Source organism: Dendrobates tinctorius, unplaced genomic scaffold, assembly GCF_039654945.1.
Source record: "Dendrobates tinctorius isolate UK_male_01 unplaced genomic scaffold, ASM3965494v1 ptg000011l, whole genome shotgun sequence".
In the NCBI taxonomy this organism is placed as follows: domain Eukaryota; kingdom Metazoa; phylum Chordata; class Amphibia; order Anura; family Dendrobatidae; genus Dendrobates; species Dendrobates tinctorius.
In genome coordinates, this window is record NW_027361679.1 from 102,721,728 (window position 1) to 102,743,185 (window position 21,458).

Consider the following 21,458-nt stretch of genomic DNA (forward strand, 5'->3'; position numbering starts at 1 on the left):
GACCGAGGGAGCCTCACTGAGCATGCAGGTCAGAGCACGCTGAGTGGAAGTTTGTTGGGAAAGGCTCCCGGCAGAGCACAGATCCAGGATGGGTGCAGTAAAGACTCACAAGTACTAGCAGTCGTGCAGGGAGACGTGTGCCGGGCAGAGCATTGCAGTGCAGCTATCCAGGTACCAGCAGGTGTGCTGAGAGTCGGGCGCCAAGTAAAACATTGCGGTGCGGGCAATGTATTGCACTGAGGAAAGGCTTCCGTCTGGTCTCTCTGCCATAAAGGACCGACTCGTGGAGGGCTGCAGTGATAGTTGACTTTGTGGAACTTTCTCCCACCTCCCTACTGCATCTGTGGAGCTCAGCAACAGTGATTTTGGGGTTCTTCTTTACCTCTGTCACCAAGGCTCTTCTCCCACAATTGCTTAGTTTAGCTGGACGCCAGGTCTAGAAAGACTTCTGGTGGTCCCAAACTTCTTCCATTTATGGATTATGGAGGCCATTGTGCTTTTAGGAACCTTGAGTACTGCAGAAATTCTTTTGAAACCTTGGCCAGATCTGTGCTTTGCTACAATTCTGTCTCTGAGCTCCTTGGACAGTTCCTTTGACCTCATGATTCTCATTTGGTCTGACATGCACTGTGAGCTGTTAGGTATTATATAGACAGGTGTGTATCTTCACAAATCAAGTCCTATCAGTTTAATTAAACACAGCTGGACTCCAATGAAGGAGAAGAATCATCTCAAGGAGGATCACAATGAAATGGACAGCATGTGACTTAAATATTTAATAAAGTTACAAAAATTTCTACGTTTCTTTTTTTTTTTTCAGTCAGTGTACATTGATGAGAAAAAATGAACTTTTTTGAATTTACCAAATGGCTGCAATGAAACAAAGAGTGAAAAATTTAAAAGGGTCTGAATATTTTCTGTACCCACTGTATGTATAGGGAATTCAATATAGCTTTCCCTTCCAGATTGCTGGCATGATATAGTCATTTATTTTTGAGAAATGTAAAGTTGCATAAAAATGTTGTGTCTTTTCCAGCTTTACACCAGTATACTTTTATAAAAGATGTTAGGGCCTTCGCCACCGTGACCCACCAGATTCACTATGTAATTTATGCCCAACAGTAATGTATATTATTTGTCATGATCCAGTGTTGGATCTGGCGGTATTAAATGCATTAAGTGAACTTTTTTCCTTTGGTTCCAAAGTGTGTCATGATAGCCCCCGGTGGCCATTAGAATTATCACACGTGGTGTCGTTCATTCTAAGTTGCCCGGTGGTGGGGAATGGTATCGCACCTTAGGTTTAGGTTAATGTTCACTTAATTATGGATCAGGTGTGACACCCTATAAAGGTGTGCTCAGGGTGTTCACTCACTGCCTGTGATATTGTGAGTTTGTGTTCACTCTGTTTTTGGAGAGCCTGGAGGAAGGATGGTGCTGGTGAGGAGTCCTGCGCAGCTTAGCCAGGGGGGAAGAGTGTCAGCTATGGTGTCTGGACGAAGGGCTGGCATGGCGTGGTGGAGTCGCAGTGATGGTGTCAGCAGGAAGTGTCTGCATGGGCTGGTGGAGTGGCTACTATGGAGAGTGGCACTCACCATGTGGGACTTGGTTGCTGAGCTGGACTCAAGCATGCTTGACTTCGTGGCAGAAGCTGAACACTTCCTTGGGACTCTGGTACTAAGCAGCTGCAACTGGTGTTGGACTCTGCTCCAAGGCTGCACTAAGGTGAAGGATCCTGTTATGGTGATGGATCCAGGTGGAGGAGAAGATGCACTCAGGTGGAGGGCTCTGTTGCTAGGAGCGCACGCAACAGAGCAAAGCTAAGTGGTGTTTTCCCCTGTATTGTCTCTTTCCTCATGTGTGTTATTAGTGCAGTGGTGGGATTAGTCTCCGCACCGACCCATTCCCTAGTGAGGGTTTAGGGTCAGGGTGAGCAAGGGCGTTAAGGTACGCGTGCGGCGACAGGTGCGGAGCCTGTTTAGGGAATGTAAGGAGTGCAGGGACACTGGCTCAGGGGAGCTTAGGAGGTCTCCATGTCCCCATTCCCTATCGCAGGGCCCACCATTGTTAAAGTTTCCCAGGTTCCCCCTTTATTATTTGATTATTATGTATAACGTGTAATACCTAAATTCGCCAGGTGGAGGCGGCGTATCCACCTGCACGTTTTATTATTTAAATGCGCCCCACTGGAGGCGGTGTATCCAGGGTCACGTGTGTTATGGGTCCGCCTTGCGGTATCATCTGCGTCCCGACACACGTGACCGTGACATTATTGCAGAAATTTACTTCAGCTCATAGGGAAAGACACAATTCTGCATTCAATTCTGTGCTTCTGTAACAAGGTGGCATGGGGTGGTAGTCGTGGGCGAGTTTACTAAGTCACAGTCAGTGAACACCCCGGCAACTTGCACATGGAGAGATGGGTGCAGTGTAGTACTCACTACTGCTGCTGGGATTACTCCAGCCGCTGGCTCCCAGGTTCCATGAAACACCACAAAGTCACAGTTCTTTTCCAACAGTTGAACTTTACTAAACAGCAAGGCATCCATCACATCAGCAGGACAGTTCACACAGGGCAACGTTTCCTGTACTTTCCCTTCCTCTGCCCTCCGGGCACTCCATTTGGACAGTCCATGTCCCATCTGTACCTTCAGCATCACCACCTCCCTGTCAGCCCCTTGTCCGGTTCCAATAGAGAAAGGTGTCATGAACGCCATCTCAGCTGCTCCCTGCCCCGTCTTAGACCCCGAATCCTTCCTGGGGATGATCCTGTTGAGCTGGTGCCCGTTTACACTGTTCTTCAGCGGGGGCCCCTTACTGCCATCCACAGACTTATCCCCACAGCCTGTAACTATCTCACTGTGTGCGTTCTGCCCTTGGGCAGACTGCCCGGGCATCTTACAGAACCAGGAAGTATCATTCCTATATCTCCCTGCTTTGTGCCCCTCCCATCTACTTAACTCCTTGCTGCCTGTGCCTAAAATAATACCATTATCTATCCTAGTATTTCTACTGTGCCACTCTTTGTTCTAACCCAGCTATTACTCTATGTTAACTTCTATCCCTAATCCTAAACATATACACAATCCATGGCAAATACATGACATCACAGTGCATAAATATTACATTACACATTAATAACAATGAGGTGCCGTATGTAATCGTGCAAACAGCATTCAGGAGAGAGAAGGCACATGAGGGTCCCCGCCTCCTCCTCACACTTCATCCTAATTGCTCTGGCTAATGCTTACACGCTGAGCGCTACAGCAATGCTTGTCTAGAAATTCATTGGGGTAGACAAACAAGAAAATGTCCATGCTATTGGAGAATATTTCATCTGCCTGATGAGTATCTAGAAATAGTTTGTAGGAAATTGACTCCAGTGTGAATTTGTATAAAGTTGTAGAAGGTGTTTACGTTACATGGCATCTTCCATACCCATGAGATGTTGATCAATATGAGTTCATATAAATGACCAAAAGTACAGAATACATAAATAGACTAAAAATACTTTTATCTCTTCAGGCACGACACAGAAGTGACAAAGCTATAAACAACAGACCATGTGAAATCCTTAAAGAAAAATGGTTAGTGCTTTTTAACTTTAATTTTTATTTAAAAATAGATATTATAAAATTTGAAATTATGAGTTTGTGCATATTAACATACAATTGGTTCACAAATGCATGTGTAATACTATAACTTTAAGGTTTGGTTACTACTTGTAAAGTCCCTTTCATGTGAACTAACTGCCATAGTTAAGCTCCTTTCTAAAGTATTTTTCGCACCATAAGACACACTTTTTTCCTCCAAAATTTGGGAGGAAAATGAGGGGTGCGTCTTATGGTGTGAACCCAGGCAGGTGGGTTGGTGCAGCAGAACCGGTGTCGGCAGAGATGTGGCGAGGCTGCGGCGGTGGGTGGTGTGGAGTGCACCTGAGCAGGGTCCCTTCCTCAGGTTGCCGGTGGCAGAAGTGTGTCCACTGCGAACGCATCACCGGTTTCCCTGGGGCCATCATCCTGAAGCTGTGGGCCGCTGGAGGATTGAGGAAAATTGCTGCCGGAGGCCAAGAGTGCGCAGATTGAAATCCGACAATTGGCTAAATGAAAATGGCCACCAAGGTCTCAATCTGCGCACGCGCGGCCTTTCAGCGGCAATTTTCCTGAGGACTCCGGCGGCCCACGGCTTCAGGACGATGGCCGCAGGGAAACCGGTGATGCCCTCGCCGTGGACACCGGACAGCAGCATGGACCCAAATCAATAGTTGTCAGATCGCTGACAACAGCCATGCCATGTTTTGCATCTATGGAAAGGAAAAATTCCAATAAAAATATGTCGGCGATATCAAATGCTCAAGAGTGAAGATGTAGCGCCGGTGTCCCTGCAAGCTTCCTTCCTTCACAGGACATTTCCAATCATACTGTATATTCCATGCATTGGAATCGGATGTGTTTATACTATATGCTCATTTTAGTTCTCCAATAACCGGTTGTTCGTGACAAAACGATAACAGCGTCGTGAATTAAGCGTGACACCCCAGGCTGTTATCTTTGACTATGGCCTTTTGAGGAGGATACAAAATGTGTTAGTTGGGACAATTGTAGAATCAATGATGATAGTCCTTTTTTAATTATATTGGAAAAAATGAGAATTGAAACTTCCAAACTATCTCTGACCCAACCGCAATCCAATGGGCAAAGTACCAGTGCGGTGTTCTGTTCACGAACAGTACATTGTAAAATATGACAAATACAATACATATAAACATAACATAACTTACACGGAACAGCACAAATACAAAACCTTCCTCTGGTGCGTGCAGGCTACAGGATATTATGCAGCACAAATTTTGTGGCCAGAAAATGTTGAAAAGGTGTTAGATTGGATGGCTGACAGTAACTTTTTGCATTACTATCTACCCACTCCACTACATAAAGTGCAATGGTCATTCAGCTTCCATCTCATCTCCTTGCAAGTCAGCTAAGCAGACTTTTTTATGACTCAGCTGACTGGGTTCCACCTGGCCCTGCCCCTGAAATGGAAGAGACTAAGTGCACTTGTGCTCTACAACTTGTTGAGGATAAGGTCGTGGGAGGGCTACTACAAATGGTTAGTGGACCACCGCAGCACATGTCAGATGATGATGGATCTCCGTTGCCAACTGCACCGTCTATCTGCAGTGTGCGGACCATCAAGGAGGGCAGAATTGAGGAGTCTGCGGAAGATGTTGCAGGAGATGTTGAGGTCCTAGATCCCACATGGAGAGGAGGATATCCTAGTGACATGTGCAGTTCAGTTTTCCATCCCCTAAACCCTCTAAAGAAAGAGGAGATACCCCCCTAACCACCAGTGAGTCATGGTCCTGAATGTCAGCATTTCAAAATGACTGGCCTTTGAAATGCTGCCATTCAGGCTCGTGGAGACAGAAAGTTTAAAAAACTGATGGCAGTGACTGTCCTGCAGTATGTTGTTCCCAGCCGCCACTACTTTTACATTTACACGTTACATTTTCCTAACTGCCAACTGGGTAAATAAAGTGGTGGCTGATACAGAGGTGGAAGGCATTCTAGCTCATGTTCAACCACCTCGGATTTTTGACGTTTATCTGCCAGGTTGCCTCATCCTCCTACTCCGCTTCCTCCATCTCAAGCCCAGCCTCGTTATGTGCAACAGCGGGCAAAATCTCTTAGCAGCTCTGGGCCTAGCCAGTTTGATGTACACACCTTGCTGGTCACATATGCTGAATTTAGTGGTGCAGTGCTTCCTGAAAAACTATCCACACATGTTGGAGCTGCTGCTGAAAGTGCAGGCAGTGTGTGCGCACTTTCGGCATTCTCACCCTGTTGTTGTTTGCCTGTATGCACTGCATCACTTCTGCCTTCTCACTCACATCCTAATATGTGACGCACCAACAAGGTAGAACTCCACCTTGCATATGCTTGAGAGACTGTGCAAGTAACATCAGGCAATCGTGGAGTTTCAGCAGGTGCACGCACGGCTGAGTTGCTCTGCTCAGCACTTCACCACCAAGCACTTCACCTTGCCGGACATGTGTGTCATGTTGTGCTGCATTGAATACTCAAAAAAAAATTCAGGCCATGATGGATGAGGTTGTGGATCTGGAGGAAGAGGATCAGGAGGAGCAGGGCCAATTCACACCGTTATTAGGCTTGTCGTCCACACATGATTTGGAGGATGGGTTATTGTCCCAACAGCGGCCAGGTACCCAGCTGTACAGCCAAGGGACAGTTTGGGAGGACGATGAGTAGGAGGAGGAACAACTATGTTCACAGTGGGTTGGCACTCAGATCAACTCACGGGCAAGGCAAGGGGGGATGCAGAGAACCCAAACTATACACCTCCCACCGAGGACAGCTTTTCATTGCCTCTGGGCAACCTGGCACACATGAATCAATACAAGCTGCCGTGGCCACGCAGAAAACCTGTCAGGGAGTGATATCTTGGGTTCTGGCTGAGCCTGTCTCTGAACCAAGCCACCAAAGCCCACCAACTGCTGCAGTTGCTGCACCAACTCACCGCACAGCCCACTAATCTCATCAGTAAGGGTCTGCAGCATTTGGGCAAAGGTCTGAACTGGGTCCATGGCTCAGCAGAAAAAAAAGTTATGGGTTGGTGATAATGTCACGATGACCCGTCCTGTGTGACGCGACTCGCAGGTCGGTAACTGAAACAAGACGCGGCACGTGAAACTGTCCTGTGTGACACAGCCCGCAGGCCGGTAATTAAAACAAGACACAGGGAAAGGGGAAACAGTTACAACGGTGGGCCCTGCGATAGGTAGCGGGGACGTGGAGACCTCCTGCACTCCCCTGAGTCAGGGTCCCTAACGCTCCTAACGTTCCCTATGCCGGTTCCGCACCGGGCGCCGATCAGGATCCTGTCACCCTAGCACACTTGCTAGGGAGATGGGTGGTGCAGGCACTGGCCCCACCGCTGTACTAATACACACTAAGGAAAAACACAAACAGGGAAACACCACTTAGCTTTACTCTGTTGCTCTTGCTCCCGGCAACAGAGTCCACCACCAGCATGCAGCTTTCCTCCTGAATAACTGCCAAAAACCTCTGTCAGAGCTACAAGGAAATCCCCTCTGACTCGTTCCACACCAGGGCTAAGACAGTGCTCTAAGGAACGCTCTCCAGCTCCTTCCTCCACCAAGGATGGTTGAAATGAACACTATCACCAACACTGATTGCAACACCTGTGACTCTTTTATAGCAGAGCCAGAGCAATCACACCTGCATTAATCATGTGCACTTACGCTCACCTCCATTGGGGGCAAACTTAGAACAAAAGACACCACTGTGTAATAATCGTAATGGCCACCGGGGCAAAAACCAAACTTAAGCACAGCTTAAGAAAAAAAAAAAGGTTACCTGTGCTTTTTATCAGTCATGATCCAGCATGGATCATGACACCAGGAACAGCAACAGAAAGTTCATATAAACAGCATAGCATCCATGACAGAGCTTCACTCTGCTTATCCTGTGGTCACACAGGTTGTGCAATGTCCAGTACACAGGCTCTCTAGCCTCAGAGTTATATCCCCTGTCCGGGTTTACCTCATGGCTGCGTCTTAGTGCAGACATTCATTCCCTCCAGGGAACTCTCACACACTCGTCTCACGTGTACAGGAAAGCAGACCCATCTTCCTTCAGTCGGTCTCACGTCAGCCCAGATGAGACCTTTCATACGGACCAAGCGGGTTCCAGCATTCACTCATGTGACCTACCCTGGCCACCTTATATGGTCCGTAGCCACGCCCACCTGGTCACATGGCTATGACCTCATCACAGGTCCTTCAAGCATTCATACACATATACTTTACTATGGGGTTTTTAGACACACCCCTAGGTGGATTTGTAGGTAGCTCTCCTTAACACATTGGCACAAAAGATCAGCTCTGCTGATCAGCACATAATCAAGCCTTCATCCCAAGGCCACCCACCTTGAGATACATTACGATCATTCAGCATCCTACTCCTATCAGGACACTGGAAATGCTTATACGCCTGTCCTGGGACACCCACACAGCACCCCCTAGTGGACACAGTGGTCACTACCCCACACTCCACTTGAAACCACGCCTCCTGGTTCTAGACCCTGATACCTCATGCATGGCCTATGGCTGACTGCTGCTGTGTCATTCTAAAATTTCTACTGTAGATCAATTGATCAGTCAACTACCTGTGTTACTACCCTTAAATTTTTCTAACTTTAGTGGTCTACCAAGCTGATAATTGTGTCACGTGAGTGTGGCTGAGCAAAAAAACAGTTTGAGCTGTTGCATGAGGTATCAGAGCTCCCAACACAGCAGGTATACACCGAACTCTCACCCAACTTGTCTTAATTTATACTTAAATTCAAAGCTGTAAATGCTGGCCCACACCCTGATACCTCTTACAAGACCCATGGCTGACTGCTGCTGTGCCATTGTCAAATTTATGCTGTGGGACAAATGATTCCACTTTTCCTGGTGTCCTCCACTTATTTTTGGAAATGATTGGACTCTAACTTGGTCTCTTTCATGTGTGTTGCATGAATTTGGCAGTGCTTTCTGAGCACCAGGCCTACACTTGTAACTCTTCCACCTGTTACTGATCAATGTTCAAGCTAGAAATGTTGGTCCAAGCCCTGTCCCATGCATCCATGCTGTGCAATTATACTACTTGTATTCTGGGGCAATTGATGCCACTTTTCATGGTGTCTGCCTTAATTTGAGCTGGTTCGACAGCTTTTTTGCCCCCCCTTGAAAATGCTGTCTATGCGTTTTGTTTTGCCTCCCATTGAATTCAATGGGGTTCGTATATATTCCACAAACTGTTCGGCAAAAATCATAACAGTCGCCAAGTCGAACCTTGAAATATTCACTCATCGCTATTAAAAATGTGATTATTTTCTTCATTGGCCAGTGGTATAAAATTTTGTGACCCAATTGTATTGTCAATATGATCACTGCACCCCTAGATAAATTCATTGAGAGTTGTAGTTTGTAAAATGGTGTCTCTTATGTTGGGTTCTGCTGATCTGGCACCTCAGGGACTCTGCCAATATGATATGGCACCCTGAAACCAATCCAGCAAAATCTTAACTCCAATATAGAGCTGAGCTTTGCACTGTGCCTCAAAAGTAGTTTTTGACCACATATGGGTTATCGGCATACTCAGGATAAATTGCACAACAAATTTTGGGTTCTATTTTCTCCTGTTACCCTTGTTAAAATTAAAAATTTGGGGCTAAAATAAAATTATTGGTAAAAATGTGATTTTTTTTTTAAATTTTCATGGCACAATGTTATAAACTGCTGAGAAGCACATGGGGGATCAAGGTTCTCACCACATCTCATCTCGATACATTCTTTGAGACATCTAGTTTCCAAAATGGGGACACTTATGGGGGAGTTTTCACTGTTTAGGTACATCGGGGGATCTCCAAATGCGACATGGTGTCCGTTAATTGCTCAAGCAAATTTTGCTTTCAAAAGGTTAAATGGCGCTCATTCCCTTTCAAGCCCTTCTTTGTGCCCAAACAGTAGTTTTCTGCCACATATTGGATATCGGTGTACTCAGGAGAAATTGTGCACAAATTGTACGGTGCACTTTGGGGCTAGACAACATTTTTGTGGGAAAAATTAGATTTTTGTTATTTTCACGGCTCAATATTATAACCCTCTGTGAAGCACCTAGGGGTTCAAGGTGCTCACCACACATTTAAATAAATTCCCTGAGGGGTGTAGTTTCCAAAATGGTGTCACTAGTGAGGTGTTTCCACTGTCTAGGCACATCAGGGGCTCTCCAAACGTGACATGGCGTCCGCTAATTATTCCAGTAAATTTTGCATTGAAAAGTCAAATGTTGCTCCTTTTCTTCCAAGCCCTGCTGGAAGAAAAGGAGTTTACTTCCACATTTTGGGTATCGACTTCCTCAGGAGAAATTGCACAACAAATTTTGCGGTTCAATTTCTACTGTTAGGCTGGTATCACACTTGCGAGTGCAATGCGAGAAACTCGCCCGAGTCGCTCTCTTCAATACTCGGCACTGCCGCCGGCACTCTGACCCGGAGCATTCAGCTGCATAGAAAGACATGCAGCCACACACTACGGTTCCTGAGTGCCGACGGCAGTGCCAGATATTGAAGCAAGAGACTTGTGCGAGTTTCTCGCATTGCACTCGCAAATGTGACCCCGGCCTTACCCTTATAAAATGCAAAATTTGGGGCTAAAAATTTTTTGTGAGAAAATTGTGATTTTTTTTTTTTTATTTTCACAGCTCAATTTTATAAACTTCTGTGAAGCACCTTGGGGCTCAAGGTGCTCACTACACATCTAGATAAGTTCCCTGAGAGTAATAGTTTTCATAATGGTGTCACTTTTGTGGGATTTCCACTGATTAGGCACATCAGGGGCTTTCCAAACGTGACATGGCGTCCGCTAATTATTCCAGCAAATTTTATATTCAAAAACATGCGATGCACCCAGTGATTTTCCGCATGTTTAGGAGAAATTGCACAATACATTTTTTGGTCCATTTTTTCCTGTTACCCTTGTGAAAATAAAAAATTTGCGGTCTAAAGTAAAATTGTTGTGAAAAAAAGTTAAATGTTCAATTTTTCCTTCCACATTCTAAAAATTCCTATGAAGCACCTGAAGGGTTAATAAACTTCTTGAATGTGGTTTTGAGCACCTTGAGGGGTGCGGTCAGGTCTGGGTATTTTCTGTCATATAGACCCATCAAATTCACTTCAAATGCAATGTGGTCCTTAAAAAAAAATGGTTTTGCAAATTTAGTTGAAAAAGTGAGAAATCGTTGGTCAAATTTTAACTCTTATAACTTCCTAACAAAAAATCATGTTTAAAAAATTGGGCTCATGTAAAGTAGACATATGATAAATGTTATTTATTAACTATTTTCTGTTACATAACTCTGATTTAAGGTCATAAGAATTTAAAGTTTAAAAATTGCAAAATTTTCGAAATTTTTGCCAAATTTCAATTTTTTTTAACAAATAAACGCAAGTTATATAGAAGAAATGTTACCACTATCATGAAGTACAATATGTCTCGAAAAAAACAGTCTTAGAATCAGTAGGATCCATTGAAGCATTCCAGAGTTATTACCTCATAAAGTGACACTGGTCAAAATTGTAAAATTTGACCTGGTCATGAAGGTGAAAACAGGCTTGGAAGCTGAAGGGGTTGATAAGATTCAAAAAAGGTTTTCTGAGGCCCTCACCTGCATGTCTTACTATGTGTACTGGTTTGCCTCTTGCTAATTTTTTTCAGGTTTATCTAGTCTCGGAGTCACAATCTTTTTAAAATTGTCCAAAAAGCTATTCTTCTTCCAATCCAATTCACAATCTTTTTAAAATTGTCCACAACTGTATTCAGAGTCCTCCCTCTGTGTCTTGTTGGCTGTATCGCAATGCTTCGTTTATCTAGGCCTTGCAGTGACTGCATAGCATTTGCAAGTTTCGGAGTCAGAATCTTTTTAAAATTGTATCAAAACTGAATCGGAGTTCCTCCTTTACGTGTCTTGCTGGCTGTATTGCAATGCCTTCTTGTAAGTTTAGATAGATCTCCCTATGACTGCAGAGCCTTGCCAGTTTCGGACTCTGATTCAATTTTGATACAATTTTAAAAAGATTCAGAGTCCTTCCTCTACGTGTCTATGTGTCTGAGGCCCTCGCCTGCATGTCTTCCAGGGTGTATTGGAGAACCTTTCTAAGTTTTGTCAGCCCTTGCACTTAGTGCACTGGCTTTATGAGTGTAGGAGTCACAGTGCCTAAACGCTACATGTGAACACAGCCTGAAAGGGTTGGAGGAGGCTTTCTGTTCTCTCTTTTTTTATTTTGCCATATATACAAGTCATTATACAGGAAACAATGTTTCCTAACATTTTTTCCTGTAAAATCCATATTTTCTTCGAGTTTGTATGTTTAATTGCCAGTCTGTAAAAAAGGTGTAATAAATGGTAATGAGCAAAAATACTCAGTACTGCTTGTTATTTGATCTGGCATTACGGTACTTGATATACTCTTTACTCGCAAGAGTATCTGGGTACTGTTCACCATGCTCGATTGCCCGCCCAGCACTTTTTGTGGCTGTTTTTCAGCCAATAAACATGGAGCCCACGCCAGGAAGTCCGAGGAAGCCCACGCGAAACGCGCATCGGAGCTGCTTTTTCCGTGCCACGCTCACCAGCAGATACATATGGGTAAGATATTTATTTTCTCCGCAGTGGTTGTTGATTTATGACTCACCGCTTACCTACAGTTGTGGCCAATAGTATTGACACCCCTGCAATTCTGTCAGATAATACTCAGTTTCTTCCTGAAAATGATTGCAAACACAAATTCTTTGGTATTATTATCTTCATTTAATTTGTCTTAAATGAAAAAACACAAAAAGAATTGTCCTAAAGCCAAATTGGATATAATTCCACACCAAACATAAAAAAGAGGGTGGACAAAAGTATTGGCACTGTTCGAAAAATCATGTGATGCTTCTCTAATTTGTGTAATTAACAGCACCTGTAACTTACCTGTGGCACCTAACAGGTGTTGGCAATAACTAAATCACACTTGCAGCCAGTTGACATGGATTAAAGTTGACTCAACCTCTGTCCTGTGTCTTTGTGTGTACCACATTGAGCATGGAGAAAAGAAAGAAGACCAAAGAACTGTCTGAGGACTTGAGAAACCAAATTGTGAGGCAGCATGAGCAATCTCAAGGCTACAAGTCCATCTCCAAAGACCTGAATGTTCCTGTGTCTACCGTGTGCAGTGTCATCAAGAAGTTTAAAGCCCATGGCACTGTGGCTAACCTCCCTAGATGTGGACGGAAAAGAAAAATTGACAAGAGATTTCAACGCAAGATTGTGCGGATGTTGGATAAAGAACCTCGACTAACATCCAAACAAGTTCAAGCTGCCCTGCAGTCCGAGGGTACAACAGTGTCAACCCGTACTATCCGTCGGCGTCTGAATGAAAAGGGACTGTATGGTAGGAGAGCCAGGAAGACCCCACTTCTTACCCCAAGACATAAAAAAGCCAGGCTGGAGTTTGCCAAAACTTACCTGAAAAAGCCTAAAACATTTTGGAAGAATGTTCTCTGGTCAGATGAGACAAAAGTAGAGCTTTTTGGGCAAAGGCATCAACATAGAGTCTACAGGAGAAAAAAAGAGGCATTCAAAGAAAAGAACACGGTCCCTACAGCCAAACATGGTTCCCTGATGTTTTGGGGTTGCTTTGCTGCCTCTGGCACTGGACTGCTTGACCGTGTGCATGACATTATGAAGTCAGAAGACTACCAACAAATTTTGCAGCATAATGTAGGGCCCAGTGTGAGAAAGTTGGGTCTCCCTCAGAGGTCATGGGTCTTCCAGCAGGATAATGACCCAAAACACACTTCAAAAAGCACTAGAAAATGGTTTGAGAGAAAGCACTGGAGACTTCTAAGGTGGCCAGCAATGAGTCCAGACCTGAATCCCATAGAACACCTGTGGAGAGATCTAAAAATGGCAGTTTGGAGAAGGCACCCTTCAAATATCAGGGACCTGGAGCAGTTTGCCAAAGAAGAATGGTCTAAAATTCCAGCAGAGCATTGTAAGAAACTCATTGATGGTTACCGGAAGCGGTTGGTCGCAGTTATTTTGGCTAAAGGTTGTGCAACCAAGTATTAGGCTGAGGGTGCCAATACTTTTGTCTGGCACATTTTTGGAGTTTTGTGTGAATTGATCAATGTTTTGCTTTTTGCTACATTCTCTTTTGTGTTTTTTCATTTAAGACAAATTAAATGAAGATAATAATACCAAAGAATTTGTGTTTGCAATCATTTTCAGGAAGAAACTGAGTATTATCTGACAGAATTGCAGGGGTGTCAATACTTTTGGCCACAACTGTATATATTCTAGGCCACTGTGTTTCTTGAGGTTTCTTGAGTGATTTAGCTCTGTCTGCTCATTATGATTGATTATCATGCACTATGCACTTTATTGAATTTTGTATGATGTTAGTATGATATTAACTACTTCACCCAGGAAATTTACATCCTTTATCCATCCTGTTACTTACTGTGATGCTGTGGTTACTATATATGAGCCTTGTATGAACATCTTGTCTTTTGTCTGTATTATGTGTGATTATATTTAGATTATATAAATAAAAATATTTTTATTATATATCTCGGATTGAAACTCCGTGTTTTTCTGTAGGAGCAAAAAAAAAAAACATGGGTGTGTTGCCTGACAATCACGGTAATGCCGTAGCCATCTTTGATACTGGCATTACTGTGATTGGCCGGCCACATCGCGTCATTCGGTCTATATAAGAGCTGGTGACGCCATGTTGGGTGCAGTGCAACCAGAGATAGTGTAGGAAGAGATGCTGTTGGAGAAAGGATAGAGTGTCTGCGTTCCAAGACCTGCTGGTGCAAGATTAAACAAGCAGTGCTTTTCAGGGCTATTTCCCAATACCACTGTTAGCTGTAATTAGTACAGGCTTAGCTGCTGTAATAGGTCTAGCTGATTACAAGCATTTAGGCACGTTCCATTGTGTTACAGTCCCTTCTGGTGGAGCCTTAAAGCAGGGCTTATTAAAATAGCTTCTATTCTCAAATAATACCGTTCTGAGCTGCAATTAGTGTAGGGAAAGTTTATGGAGAAGGGAAAGTGTCTTAGAAGTGTCCACTCCAGAATTCAGTATCTACTCCAGAATTCAGTATAAACTTATTACCCTCACCCACAAAGCCCTCCATGGCTCAGCACCACCCTACATCTCCTCCCTTGTTTCAGTATACCACCCTACCCGCGCCCTCCGTTCTGCTGATGACCTGAGGTTAGTATCCTCAATAGTCAGAACCTCCCACTCCCGTCTCCAAGACTTTACACGTGCCGCGCCAATTCTTTGGAATGCACTTCCCAGGTCAATACGATTAGTCCCCAATCCCCACAATTTTAAGCGTGTCCTGAAAACGCATTTATTCAGACTGGCCTATCGCCTCAACACATTAACCTAACCTATCCCTGTGTGGCAGAGCCCAAAATTTTACCATAACCAGGTTCCCAGCATCATGTTCCCACATGCTTTATGCATCCATTAGCCCTCTGTGTCTGTACTGTTACACACTTAACATTATGGCTGGTCCATACAATCAGGGCAACTGTTACCACCCACCTTTCGTGTCTACCTCTTTCCTCATAGACTGTAAGCTTGCGAGCAGGGCCCTCACTCCTCTTGGTATTTGTTATAATCTACTGTATGTGATTATTGTTATGCTGTAATGTCTATTGTCTGTACAAATCCCCTCTGAAATGTAAAGTGCTGCGGAATATGTCGGCGCTATAAAAATAAAATTTATTATTATTTATTAGAAGGATTATTATTACCTTACAGTTCTTTGTGATGCAACCTTAAACCAACACGTCACCGGTCTTCATAGAATATCAGAGTAATCCTATGACAGGATACACAAGCCTCAAAAAATAGAGATCACTGGCTCAGATTCTATGGAGGTTCGTATGAAAAAGCTATGCTCATACGTCACAGGACTTCACAGGGAGCTTCAGGCGATAAAAACAAAGTTGGGGCATTGGAGACTCAAACTAACCATAATGCGAATGTGGCCGATATATCCATTCAGGCCATAGCTACTCGCCTCTCAAATGTAGAACCGCAGCTTCAGCCCTGGTTCCAGTTCCGATTCCGGCCCCAGCTTCAGCACTAGCTGTGGGTCCAGCCTTTCCCAAGCTCCCGCCATTCGGGTTTGGTGAAAGGGAAAAATTCTGTGGGTTCTTAAATCAGTGCCAGCTATACTTTACAGCACGTGCGGCCCAGTTTCCAACTGAACGGGACAAGGTGTTAACCATGATAATGCTGTTAACAAACAAAGCTCTAGCCTGAGCAAACCCCTTGATTGAAACCAATGATGTATGTTTAAATTCTCTAAGTGACTTTGTTGCCGCAATGTGTCAGATGTTCGATGATCGCAACCGAAACGTCATGGCAGAAACCGCATTACTGATGCTCCGTCAAGGAAAACGTCCTGTCGTAGAATATGCAATGGAATTTCGGATGTAGGTGCTGGATACTACATGGTGCGACTCTGCAAAATACGCATTGTTCAGGAGGGGTTTATCTGCTACAATTAAGGATGAACTGGCTCGAGGCGAAACACCTACTAACCTGGCAGACTTCATAAATCATTGTATTCGGATAGATATTAGTCTCACAGAACGCTGGCAAGAGAGGTGGGCAGATGCCAACCGTAACAACCCTATACCCTTTCTGTCTCCCTCCAGGGAAGCTCAGAACAAGTCTTTGCCCCAGGCAGAGTCAGAACCTATGCAGGTTGATGCAATTCAGAGAAGTTCCCTCGACGCACGCAAGGAACATCGTTTCAGAGAAAATGTATGCTTCTACTGCGGAAAATCGGGTCACTATATATCGGCTTGTCCCCAAAAAAAATCGCAAGATCACGGCTACAACTGCAAAATCCTACTATCAACTGGGAGATGAGGGAATTACAGTTTCCAAGTAAACAGATTCCATCAGGAGAATTAGCTTCATTCGGGTCAGCAGGCACAGTTGATTTAAAACTACCAGTAGAATATCATGATTTTGTAGATGTATGTGACAAGAAAAACTCGGACAAATTGCCACCACATCGGCTGTACGACTGTCCCGTGGAACTGCGACCTGGTACCGTGATTCCGTTTGGGAATATTTATCCTTTGTACGGGCCAGAATTGAAAGCCCTCAAGGAGTATATCGATGAGAACCTAGCTAAGGGATTTATGCGACCGTCTTCCTCTCCAGCAGGTGCTCCAATATTCTTTGTCAAAGAGAAAGACGGCTTACTCTGACCGTGTATCGATTACCGAGAGCTCAAGAAAATTACGATTAGAAACTCCTCCGCTCCCACTAATTCCCGAACTGTTTGAGAGGGTACGACACGCTAAGATTTTCACAAAGTTAGGTCTCCATGGAGCATACAATTTAGTACGGATCCACCCCGGTGACGAGTGGAAAACAGCCTTCCGGTCACGTTATGGGCATTTTGAGTACCTTGTTATGTCTTTCGGTCTTCGTAACGCATCAGTTACATTTCAACACTTGGCAAACAATATTTTCAGAGATGTACTCGATATTCTCATTGTGATTTATTTGGATGACATCTTAATTTTTTCCAGCAACATCGAGGACCTTCAGTGGCACGTGAGAATGGTTTTGGATAGTCTACGGCAGAATCACTTATACATCAAACTGGAGAAATGCGAGTTCCACAAAACGGAAATCCAATTCTTGGGGTATGTTATTTCTCCCCCGGGTCTCAGCATGGATGCAAGCAAGACGCAAGCCATTCTGGAGTGGCCAATTCCCAAGGCAGTGAAGGAGGTGCAACGATTTATTGGATTCGCCAATTTTTTCAGATGGTTCATTAAAAATTTTTCGGACATCGTCGCACCCATTACTCAACTAACTCAGAAGAAGATGCCATTTCTTTGGTCACCACAAGCACAGACAGTATTTTCCAGATTGAAATCTAAATTTACGTCAGCTCCCATCCTCGTATACCCAGACCGGGCCTTCATAGTGGAAGTGGATGCCTCAGACTGTGCTATAGGGGCCATACTCTCGCAAAGATATAAAAAAACAGCTGCACTCGAGATATGATTTTTCAAATGCATATAGAAGTATTTATTGAAATCACCACAGGAAAAAAAATCAAGTGTTGAGGTAACGTTTCGACCCTGTATCGGGTCTTTCTCAAACCTCACTTTAATAGAATAAAAGATTGAGATGAAGGGGCCACAGTGGAGTAAATGCAAGAGGATCACAAGGAGGGCTGGAAAGGTGTGTCACACACCACCACAGACGGCGCTTTTGCCCCAGACCTCCAGCTCATACCAGGACTTCGGTCCCTCCTTGTGCCCTGTCGGACTTCCCTGTGTGGCTTTCGGGTATGCACCCGGACCGATACAGGCACTACTGCCACTGCTGTTTATCTTTATGCATCTCCATTCCCCTCTCTTGCAGCCCTCCTTGTGATCCTCTTGAATTTACTCCACTGTGGCCCCTTCATCTCAATCTTTTATTCTATTAAAGTGAGGTTTGAGAAAGACCTGAAACAGGGTCGAGACGTTACCTCAACATTTGGTCTTTTTCCTGTGGTGATTTCAATAAATACTTCTATATGCATTTGAAAAATCATATCTCGAGTGCGGCTGTTTTCTTATATCTTTGACTTAACTGGACTAGCTCCAGGTTCAGCCTGCACCTACCTCATACTAACAGCGTGCATGCCATTTATCCACAATTATACTCTAGCAAACAACAGGTGAGAAAGACCTTCTACATCCTTGTGCTTTTCTTTCCCAAAGGTTGTCACCCACTGAAAGGAATTACGACGTTGGGAATAAGGAGCTGTTGGCCATTATCACCGCATTTAAAGAATGGCGGCATCTGCTACACGGGGTGTCGCAACAGATTGTCATAGTCACGGACCACCGAAACCTTGAATTCATGAGGTCGGCAAGATGTCTAAAACCCAGACAGGCTTGGTGGAATCTATTTCTTAACCAGTTTGAATTCATTATTTCCTATAGGCTGGGCTCTCGCAACGGGAAGGCCGATGCACTGTCTAGGATTCATTCGGATGATGTAACTCCGGCCTCGCCTCCGAGGACCATACTCTCGGAAAGTAACTTCATAGGTGTGTTACACAATCAAGATCTATTAATGGATATTAAGGAGGCTTACGTTGTGGATCCACTTCTGATCCAACCACCCAGTCAGCTAAACCTAACGTTGAAAAACAGACTTTGATTCCAGGGACAACATCTGTATTTTACGGAAACGGTGAGATTAAGTGTACTAAAATTAATGCATGGCTCTAAGATCGCCGGCCATAGTGGAGTCCAGAAAACTCAGGAATTCGTATCTCGCTTCCTTTGGTGGCCGACCAACCAGAAAGACGTTCAACATTACGTTTCGTCATGTGAGGTATGTGCCAGATCAAAAATTCCCCACTCCTCACCTAGTGGACTGTTGCAACCTTTTCCTATCCCATCTCATCCCTGGGGGTCTATCTCAATGGACTTTATCATAGAGTTGTCTACTTCGAAAGTAAAGAACACGATTTTAGTAGTGGTCGACCGGTTAACCAAGGCTGCTAAATTCATCCCCTGTACCGGTTTAGTGACAGCCAAACAGACAGCGGATCTTATTGTACAGAAGATTTTTTGGCTACACAGAGTTCCGGATGAAGTAATATCGGATCGAGGGGTCCAATTTACCTCAAGATTTTGGCGAAGCTTCTGTGCTGCTCTGGACATCAAGGTAAATTTGTCATCTGCTTTCCATCTGCAGTCTAACGGCTAAACTGAACGGACCAACCAGACCTTGGAGCAGTACTTGCTATGTGTGCCACTTACAAGATGATTGGGTGAGTTTACTTCCGCTGGCTGAATTCACGTATAATAATTCACAGCGTGCATCCATCAAACAGTCTCCATTCTTTGCTAACAAAGGATATCATCCCAGTATTCACCCTCGGCTCCCGTTAGACATGTCTGTGCCTGCAGTAGCCGACCGCATTACGTCTCTTCAACAGAATTTGGATGCTCTGAAACAAACGCTGGCTACAGCTCAGGAGAGATACAAGAAGGCAGCATACAGGTTCCGTAAATCAGCACCAACATACAAGGTAGGAGACATGGTTTGGCTTTCAGCAAAACATTTGAAGCTCAGGGTTCCAAAATCTAAACTGGGGCAAAAATATGTTGGCTCGTACAAAATCAGCAGCATAGTAAGTTCCGTAACCTGCCGACTCAAGTTGCCTAATTCTTTGAAAATTCATCCTGTTTTTCATGTCTCCCTGCTTAAACCGGTAGTATAAAATCCCTTTCCCGGATGCACATCCGTTCCTCCTGATCCAGTTCTCATTGACGGGCATGAAGAATTCATAGTGGAGAAGATCATCGATTCTTGGATCCACAGGAGACGACTTCAGTATTTGGTGAAATGGCAAGGGTACTCACTTGAGGAGAATTCCTGGGAACCTCAGGAGAACGTCCATGCTCCTCGCCTGTTCAAACAGTTCCACAGCAGATACCCCAATAAACCAGGTCTGAGATCATCCAGAGGACATCTTTTAGGCTGGAGTCACACACAACGACAAAAAATTGGTCCGATTTTGACGGACAACAATCGCACAAATGTTTCATGAACAGTGATCCGTCTGTCATCCGATTTTCATGCGAGGATGCGATTTTATCGCATCTAAGCATCCGTTTGACATCCGTCTGCCGATATGTTGTCGGAGGCATGCAAAATGGACATATAATACAGCCCAATGACAGGTTAAAATAGAAAAGAAAGAATAGATATAGACACATAGAAAATATATATATATATATATATATATATACACGTCATTGAGACATATATATATATTTATATTTATATTTCGTAGAGTTCTACACTGTAGAATAGCCGCTAAATCAATTGCCGGCTTCTATAAAATCATTCTAAAACACGACATGAAATGACACATGGTTTACATACAGTAGACCATTTCATTTCATGTATTTTTTTTATATGTCCCTGACTAATAATTAGATGAGGGTATGTGTGTAAAATTTGGGACATGTAGGTGTTAAATTAAGGGGTTAGTTCATTGAAAAAAATTGCGTGGGCTCCCGTGGCAATTTCTCACCAAGAGAGGTAAAGCCAGTGAGTGAGGGCATATTTTAATAGCCTTGAGAGGGACCATTGTTTTTGGCCCCCTCTGGCTACAAAAATCTGCCCCCAGACACCCCAGAAAAGGCACCTTCCAATTGCAAGGTGACCTCAGTCACTGGCTTTACCTCTCTTGGTGAGAAATTGCCGCGGGAGTCCACGCAATTTTTTTCAATGAATTAACCCCTTAATTTAACACCTACATGTCCCAAATTTTACACACATACCCTTATCTAATTATTAGTCAGTCCCATAGACTTGCATTGGCGAGTCCGATCCGATAATCGGTGACAATCGCAGCATGCTGCGATTGTCTCGGACCGGGGAAAAGAGACGACAAAAAATCGGATGATGGGAGCTGCCTCATAGATTAGCATTGGGACGATTGCAATGCGATTTTTTTATCGCATTGCACTTTTCCGTTTTTGTCGCCAGTGTGACCCCGGCCTTAGGAGGAGAGTGATGTAAGGATTTGAATTGTGTACCTGTTTTGCCTGGTCTTGCCCTTATCTAAGATGGAGTTAGTGGCTTCACGGGGGCCATCTTGTTTCCTGTCTGATATTCCTTGTTTCCTGTCTGCTGCATAGATGAAGGGACTCTGCACACTATACCTTGCTTGTGTATCTCATACTTCACCAGCTAGAAGGACTTGTATCTTGCCTGTCTCTTCTGTTCACCGGGATACCCCGTTTGCTACCGGT

At 44.2% G+C, this 21,458-nt stretch overlaps 1 protein-coding gene across 1 annotated transcript in view; it reads left to right on the plus strand.

Annotated features, from left to right (window-relative positions):
• ATP8B3 (ATPase phospholipid transporting 8B3) overlaps positions 1–21,458 on the plus strand; it is an 807,548-nt gene that overhangs the window by 319,843 nt on the left and 466,247 nt on the right. The window contains exon 7 of the mRNA XM_073545649.1: positions 3,526–3,587. Coding sequence (XP_073401750.1) covers positions 3,526–3,587 — 62 coding nt within the window. The remainder of the gene's footprint in view (positions 1–3,525; positions 3,588–21,458) is intronic.